The sequence below is a fragment of the Poecilia formosa genome, unplaced genomic scaffold (genome assembly GCF_000485575.1).
Source record: "Poecilia formosa unplaced genomic scaffold, Poecilia_formosa-5.1.2 Scaffold0, whole genome shotgun sequence".
Classification (NCBI taxonomy): domain Eukaryota; kingdom Metazoa; phylum Chordata; class Actinopteri; order Cyprinodontiformes; family Poeciliidae; genus Poecilia; species Poecilia formosa.
In genome coordinates, this window is record NW_006799939.1 from 6,359,621 (window position 1) to 6,368,599 (window position 8,979).

General features: G+C 37.3%; 1 protein-coding gene across 1 annotated transcript in view; it reads right to left on the minus strand.

The window, feature by feature from the left end:
• ibtk (inhibitor of Bruton agammaglobulinemia tyrosine kinase) overlaps positions 1–6,604 on the minus strand; it is a 28,091-nt gene extending 21,487 nt beyond the window's left edge. The window contains exons 1-5 of the mRNA XM_007564969.2: positions 6,440–6,604; positions 4,797–5,715; positions 3,906–4,002; positions 3,594–3,718; positions 1,710–1,820 (exon numbers count right to left, since the gene is read on the minus strand). Coding sequence (XP_007565031.1) covers positions 1,710–1,820; positions 3,594–3,718; positions 3,906–4,002; positions 4,797–5,120 — 657 coding nt within the window. The 5' untranslated portion in view covers positions 5,121–5,715; positions 6,440–6,604. The remainder of the gene's footprint in view (positions 1–1,709; positions 1,821–3,593; positions 3,719–3,905; positions 4,003–4,796; positions 5,716–6,439) is intronic.
• Positions 6,605–8,979: the final 2,375 nt, after the last annotated feature.

The following is an 8,979-nucleotide window of genomic DNA, read 5'->3' on the forward strand; positions in this document are numbered from 1 at the left end:
CCGTGTTATTTCATTCTATTACCTTTGCATGTTTCTTGTGAAGAGCTCAGGACGGTGTTTACAGCAGTATGTACAGGCGGATCAGTTGCTTGGCTGTCTGGCTCTGGTCTGCTCTCTCGTTCCCATATACTCGCTTTTTCAGGCTGAATACAGAAGTGATTCCATGGAAATAACTCAGGGAGGCTCCTTTATTTATCATCCGTATCCCTGGTGAGTGAAGTGAAGGCTGCAAACTTTGTGTTGTGCAGCGTTAGCTTTAACTGGTAGTGACAAATATTTACAAGCCACCATCTTCTTAATTCAGGATCGCTTGGAAATTAATGAAAACTTAAAAGCTCATTATATTAGGAAGACAACAACGTTCATAGTATTGCGTCTTTTGCATCTGAAATACGACTTAGTCTTTTCTACCAGGCATGGTTACTTCTTGCTTGTTGCTCCTTGGTCAGTGTTCATAGTTGAGCGTTATTTACCGTCAGGGCATTGCCTCAATTGCTATGTTTAATGGTGCAGACAGTGGTGGTTTCTGACATGAGCAACATGGACAAACACCCAGGGCGTTATCTTTTTAAGGATGGCACGAGACCACCGTGGATTGTAGCACAGAGATGGAAGCAAAATTAATATTGATCACATTTTATAGTATCATGTAGCGTGGGGCGCTGGTCTTGGTCTTGACTCGGTCTCGACTTTCCTCGGTCGGTCTTGGTCTTGACTTGGTCTCGGACCCTAAAAGTCTTGGTCTTGTCTCGGTCTTGATACGCTCTGGTCTTGGTCTTGGTCTCGGGTTAGGTGGTCTTGAACACAACACTGATCTGTATAATGCGTTTCACTTAGTGAAAGTTCAATATTTTCCTTTATCGAATGGGTCTTTAAATAAACATCCAAATAAAACACAATTAATAAGAATGTATTTGAAAATATTTGGATGTATTAGAATATCGTCACTTTAAATAAGTTTTTCTAATAACTGCAGCCTGATATCAGAATTGCGTCTCTTTTTTGCTAAATCACTGGTGGTTACAGTTTGGCTTTTTAAATAACTTCAGAGCACAAAGCTGTGTTTTGCTTTAAATAATGAGCATAAAACGAGGTTTCTGCAGGTTTCACCTGCTCAAATTTAAGATTTTTTTAAGAAAAACCATAAGACCTGTATCTCCACAGAAATGTAAGAACTTCGCCCAATCAACTGGCGATAAATTTGCACTTACAACAGACGCAAAAAAAGTTAGCCAATTAGATAGCTAGCAAGGGTATGTTAGCAGTGAGTTACTGGTAGCCTCAACCGTCCAGCGCCACACAAAATGTAGATGTCTGGGTGTGACTGAAACTTTTGCCTGATAGAAAAGTCCCATGAGGAAAAAAAAATCCAGACTATACGATTAAATAGTCTTGTCAAGACAAAATTCAAGACTTGTGATTAATGCACTTAAGGAAGTTACTTTCTTAACATTAATTTAAGACATTTTAAAGCTTTAATTTTAGACATATAAAGTTATGATTTTTTGAAGAATGTGCAGATACATTGAGACTTCTCTTATGTTGTCCCTCAACATAAAGGAAACTTAAAAACCCAAAGCAAATTTGATAATCAAGATCTACACCTTCCTGTGCTCATAGGATGAATAGTGACAGAGGAAAACAGCTGGTTTTTAGTAGTTATTGAGAAAGGTATGTGACGAAGTGCTGAGTGATGAGCCAAACCTCACCAGATAGGTCTGTTCATCCCCATGACCCAGTCTTCCACCTTGTCCATGCCCACAGGTAAACACCTGGCCTTTCTGAGACAGGAACACAGAGTGGAACTTGCACACAACCACCTACAGGAGGAAAATACATAATCAGGATTTTTCATCGTTTCTTGTAGTTGTACCAAGCAATATTCTAAGCAAGCTTGTTGTAACTGGGTAATACTTCGAACTTTGACCTCGTAGTTGGAGGCTCTGATGAGTCTCCCTCTGTGACATCCAGCCAAGCTCTCATGTAGCGACATTAAAAACACTACGCCAATAAAGGGCCAGGGCACAAGTGGAAAAGCAAACATCATTATTAATACATTGGGCCCCTCAAGCCTTCAATAGAGCGCAGGGATGTTTCCTGAAGAATCTCATTGATGTGGACGTCCGCACACACGCGTGCACAGCGGCGTAGCTCATTTAATTAAAAGCATGTCATTTGTGGAATTAATATTTAACCTCTAGCACCTGCTGGATTAGGTTAGGAAGACAAAGCCTACACTCTGCATCGCCAGGTCATTGTGTGGCCATGACATCGGATCTACCCGACCCACGGGGAATGTTGGAAAACCGTTTTGCGGGAAGAAACATGTAGAGAAAGTTTCTTCTGTTAATAAAAGGGACATGAAAATAGCTAAAGCTTAATTATTTATTTAATTCAAAACAGTCTCGATATTTGCAAGCGAAATACAACTTACCTGGAAAAACTTCCACAAGTTGTAAAGCAAAAACAAAAAACTTTATAGCTTATTTAGTGTCCGTTTTACTAACTTAGAATTTGTTGAGTGGTACTTTTGCACACAAATCTACAATTATTATTAGCAGTTAATTGCAGGGTGAAATTAATTTTCCAAACAGATTGCTGAAAATGAAGCAAATGATAAAATGTTTTCCATTAAATTTCCTCCCAGGAACAGTCTAATCTATACCTAGAATTGTAAATGACTTCAAACACCAATAGATTTGATCCACGCTGGTGATCATTCTCTGTTTGACTACATCTGGCTGTGGTTAACCCTTGAACTTGGTGGTTCAAGTGTTAACCCTCCACCCTCACAAGTTTAACATCTTCAGCTGGTTTGACAAATTGTGTAGTCAACATTGCCAAAAGATTTACTGGAAACACTCAGTAAAAAAAAAATCCAAATCTTTTGGAAATCTGCAAAGAGAGAGGCATGGTGTGTTGTTAGCTTAAAATGTTAAAACTCAAATTTCAGATTTCTATCTTTTAGACGTAAAGAGAACAGATTCTGCAAACTCAAACCTCACATTTCTAAACAGTTACAGTACAACCTGAATCTACTACATCACAAACTGAGACCAGACCACTGGAGACAGTTAACATAACACATTTGAAAAAAAAAAAAAAAAACGAGTAATCAAGTAGCAACAATAGTAGCGGCCTACCAAAAAAAAAAAAAAGGGCAAAAACTTAAAAAAAATATCCCACATTCCCAAGGGTTGCAGATTCAAAAGCAAGAGGCAGCATGAGTCAGCCATGAGGGAAAAAAACATGCTGACGAACTCTAAGGAGAAGGTTGTGTACTGCTGGGCTCCAGGGAGGGGAGTGGTTATCTGCTAAGCCTCAATTGCAACTTATCTCCAAAGCACAAGCGCATTTTTTTTTTTAAAGAACATTGATGTAACATATGTCGGCAATCTCTTGATAAACAAGGTGCAATTGAAATAATTTTCGGTGCAGTGAGCTGGAAATGATGAGTCCATCTCTCCTGAGATGGACTCATCTCAGGAGTCCATCTCCTAGTCTTTGTGTTACAAAGACTAGGCCTTTGTAACACATGAATTTCATTTGATCTACTGCAGGTTCAGCTCCTGAGGAGTGAGGAGTTTTCTTACCTGCTTGATGTAAACTCCGGTCCTGGCAAACACGTCTACCAGCTCAGGGTGATGTCGGCTGTCCTGGTTGCCGTGGCCCAGACTAAAATTAGTATTGCTTCCCCACATGTACACTTCTGTTGGGTCTGCAGTAAAGGAAAGATCATTACAAGAACAGCCATAACACCGTCTCTATGTGTTTAACTATTAGAAGAAGACTTTTGATGTTCTTCTATGCAGCTAAATAAAAAACATATTCATTTACACAGGAAGCATAGTTTAATGTCCAAAAGGACAAAAGTAGACGATGCAGAATGTCTCAAATGTTCTTACCAGTGTTTTTGAAGACAACATGTGCAGGTCTGTCTTTCATCGTCAGGTCCAGGACAGAGAGACCCTCCTTGTCCAGGGTGGACAAAAGTCCACCGTGCTACACATGACCAAAAAATAATAACAACAACAATAATAATAATAATTAAAGAGAAGACAAATTAATATAAAAATATTCACTTTGGAAGAAATTAGTCCAAACAACTTCTGTGTTACAACTTTATTCTGTTTATCGTTTCTTTGCTTCTTTCACTTTCAGTTCATTTCATAATGTTTTTTTTATTTTGTCAAATTATCACCGACTTACCAAAAACATTAGGATTTAATGTGATCATTCAGCACCAAGAATCACAGAAATCAGAGGGAAAAAAATATCTTAAATGTTTTTCATCTTGTTCTTTACAAATAAAGTTTGTAAATTGGTAAGCAATTTTTTTTTGCCTGCTTGAGTAGATGTTTTTTTAGAATCACCTTTGGCTACAACTTTTTTGGGGTATGTCAAATTTACGGATTTGTAGACATAAATTTCAGCTTTTTTTGTGCAAAATGGCTCAAACTGCATCAGACTGAAGTCTTGTCACACATTCCAAATTGGATTCAGATCTGGACTTTGACTAGGCCTTTGAAACACAAGAATTTAATTTGATCTACTGCAGGTTCAGCTATAGAAACTTGGTCTTGCTGTCCCGCTCTGAGGCAAAGTTTAAAAGAAAGCAAAAAAAACCAAAAATGTTGCATTATTTCACTTTCACTTGAGAATGAACAAAGTAGTCATAAAATACATGGAAATTTATGTTTACAGCAATGCAAAGTGTGGAAAAATAATTAGAGGAAGAGCTCACTTGGTAGAAAATCTCCAAAATTAAGAAGAGTTCATAATCCGTGAACACGTACCTTGACCAACGAGATGAGACAGTGGATGTGTCCGTAGAAGGCACTGCGGTGCAGCGCATTCCAGCCAGACTCTTTATCCTTCAACATCAGGTCGGCCCCTTTGGCGTTCAGCAGCCACTCCAGCAGAGCCTTCTTTCCCAGAGAGGCCGCCAGGTGAAGGGCCGTGCGACCAAACGCGTCTCGCAGGCTGGTTGCATTGTGGCAGTGTGAAGCCAGGAACGCCCGAAGCTTCCCTTCGGAGCCACTGGTCAGCGCCGCCACCACCTGGTCTGCGTGTTGCTGGGACCGGCATTTCGGGGTGCAGTCCAGAGGTGCCAGACTCATCCTGGCCTCTTCAAAAATAATAAATTCTCTCTTGCGCTTCTGTCACAGAGCCTTTCTGCCAGCCCACCACCCACAATTGTAAACAAGACGCGTCGCAACAAACAAACCAATAACACTGCAACTCAACTTTTTTGCAGAACAAAAAGAAGCTCTCGGAGGAAAGGAAAGTTTTTGAAAACGGTCGAGGTGGCTTGGAGCGCTAGAATTGTGCTTGTGTTGAGGTTCCACCGCACCCTAGCGACCCCAAGAGCCTTTTCTGTGGCTCCCTTCAGTCCACCATTTCGACCAAGGATTGAACACACACTAGGCTGCTTGCGGCATACACCAGCATGATGAATTCAATAAATACAAAACTTAACATGCGCTTCATACAAAATGTACATCTCAAAAAATTTGCAAAAATAGTTTTTCTATCCAACCATTTACAAAAAAAATAATAATAATAATAATAATAAAAGAAATAAAAGGCAACAATTTCAAAACCCCCTGACCTCCACGTCCAGCAACCCAACCATCCAACTTGAGGGGTTGGGCCACCTTTCCCCCCCAAAAACTCACGCTCCTGGTTTTAAAACTCCATAATTGTAGAATGCACCTGGGGAGAAGAATAAAGGCACCATTTAAGAAAAGACCACAAAAACTTACACTTTGTGTGTGTGGAAACAACATTTTCATTAATGCTACTTCAAAATCTTTTCTTGGCTCTTTAACACCAGAAAGTCATCCAAGTGAAGCATTTAGTGTAACAAAACAGGGTGAGTGAGTTCCTAGAACATAGTCAGGATGTCAAAATGACTGGGGTAATAACAACTTTGACCTAATTATCAACTTTAAAAGCTTAGATCTGCTGAGTGTGGACACGTATGATGCGAAGTTACAAATGCACAACTTCAGCATTATGAAACAGGCTAAATTAGCCGGCTAACATCAAATTTAAGGTTCTTTGAGTTTCTAAAATATTCCAATACTGTATGCACGTAAAAGAAATTTAACTTCAAAAAAAGTTTATTCAATATTACATAGGAAATGTTTGCCGTTAAGCTACCTTGCAACTAGCTATCACACAAGCTAACGGTTAGCTGTTAGCTTCTCAAATTGTTTCAGAATGTTGTCCAATTTAAAATATAGAAGCAGACAAGTGTTCAGCAAAAAAAAAAAAAATAAAACACACATAAAAGGGTCTTTACTGTTCTCGTTAGTTTAAGTATCTAATAAACACTGTTGCGTTAGCTTTCTTTAGGGGAACATTGCTAGCTAGCCTGATGATTCTACTGCGGTAGAGGAAAATATATAGATAAAAATATGCTTTTTTCTCTTACCTTCCGCTAGATGAAGAAAAAAGAGGATACGGAGAAAGTAACTTTAGCGACGTATATCCAGGGTGTCATAATTGCAAATAAGAAACTTTAGCAGCTTTTGAAATTGTGCCCAGTTTTGTCAAGGCTAAAATCCCGCAGGTTAGGTAACAACACCCACTTAATATCGAGACTTGCGATTGGTCAAAATGGAAACATGCTAATCTCCAATTGGTCCATTTTGGGGGTACGTCAAGCGAGTGAAGGATCCTGTTGCCAGATTATGTCATATGCTAATTTTGTTTTTCATAATCTTATGCATTGATAATACCTAAAATTATAGATAATACACTTCTAGACTTTTAAGAAGAATAGGGATTATTTTCTGAAAAAGATAGCTATAATGAATGCTGTTAAATTGAATCATTATATTTCATTATGAGAAGTTTACTTTCAAAGTTATTCAAATAATATTGTTTCTAGTCTCTTCCTTACATAGTATTTTGGTTAATGGCCTTGACTTTCCGTTGAAAATACTTAAGTATGGCATTAAAATTTTCATTTAAAGCTGACTTATTTCATGAGAAAAATGCAGTGAATGTCTTATAAATACGATGCCCCAAATGAGTAATTTATTTCAGCAAATTGAGTAATTGAATTTAAAGCGACAAACTCAGAAACTGTATTAAGAGTTGATTTCTGTTCACTTTGATTATTATGGCTTAAGGCTATCAAAAACTCATTAACTTTCATAAAACAAATTTTAAACAAATTCAAAAGATTTTTTTTATTTTAATTGTGTGACTATATATTTAGAAAAGATCTCCAATTTGTCTTTTTTTGTATGCTACCATAATAAGGAAATGCTAAGTGTCACTAAGATATAATAAACCTGAAGCAGGAAACAATTGTTGCTATGCTGCATCATCAGGCGTTTTTCAAAGAAATTCTGAGGTATGACTGCTACTACTACCATGTCTGATTCCAGTCCTCTTTTGTCCAATCAATAGTTTTTCTCACTGCTGCTCATAGTAGTTTTCATGTTTTTTTTGTTGTTGTTGTTTTTTTTTATCACGTGAATGAAGTGTGACTGATGCTTATGCTGCATTAGTAAACTGTCAGTTATCTGTGGAACAACGCATTGCCTTGTTTAATTTTGAATCGATTTAGTGCTTACAAAATACGACACCTTAAAATATTTTCTATGGATGACATGTTTTTATTTCCTACATAGAAAAATCTTTCGAGCACGCTGGCCTCTGAGTGAGCAGGTGATGTCGAGTGTCGAAAGTTTATGCGTCTTCTTGGAAAACATAATGTCAGGCCCGGCAGACGTTGAGGGTATCAGTTTCAGCCACAATCCAGGTGTGATGGAATTACTCAGATGGTTGTCCCATTGACCCAGGGCTAAGAATATGAGAGGGGCCAGACAGAGGTAAAAAGCTATAGGGTTACACACAATGGATCACCATCAGGGGGCTTCCAAATTTGATATAATGAGGAGCGGGCTCTCCATCAATATTCAATCACAAATCCATCCACAGTTCTTTTTTTTTTCTTCTTCGTCTTCTTCTTTTACTTCTCAGTGGTTAAATCCTGCATAAACCAACAGAGAATTATTCTATTCGGGGTTTTTCCAGAGATTTGTAAAATAAAATAAAAAAAATAAAAAAACGGGGGAGGGGGAGTTGTTTTCTCAAATCTTGTCACTGAACCAGTACTGCAAAGAGAGGGACTGTTTTTATATATTTAAAAAAAAACACACAAAAAAACTGTTTATCAATATTCGGGTAGACAAGTGTTTTCTAATCCTTTTCAAATATGAACGAGTTCATGAAACAGTTCTACTGATACCTCTTTTGGTGCTTGGACTTCCTGGAGAGACATCAGTTCTTGTGCAAAGTAAACACACCTGAATGAAGTGTGCTGCAGTACTAAGGTACACCAGATAAAAGCTGAGATGTTTCAGTACAAACTGGAGCAGATGAGAGTAAAACAGGAAAAATCGTTCCATATGTTCCTTAGTCTTTGAAATTAGAACTTCGATTAAAAAAAACATTAAATCTAACTTTAGGTTCCAGTTTCAAGTTTGAAAGCCAGTCAGACTTGCTAAGTGATACGCTAACCAGATATGCTAACATACCTGTTAGCAAAATTGGCTAAAAACAACAAAGTATTTTTCTTTCAAATAATATTCACTGTTGTATGAATGAAAGAATTTATCAGATCCAAATAATCAGATTTTACTTAAAAATAAAAAAAATATGATGTTGCACTTTTGGCTTTAGTATGACAGAATAATAGGGAAAATAATATATATAATTACGAGAATAAAGTTAGAAAATTACAAGGATAAAGTCATAATATTACAAGAAGAAAGTCATACTATTTACAAAATAAAGCTGTATGAGAATAAAGTCAAAATAATATGTGAATAAAGTCATAGTGTTACAAGAATAGTCATAATATTACAACTTTATTTTGGTAATTTTATGACTTCTTTTAAGTATGAATTTATTCTCGTAATTTTATTTTTTTTCTGTTTTATTTTTTCCAAGTATGTA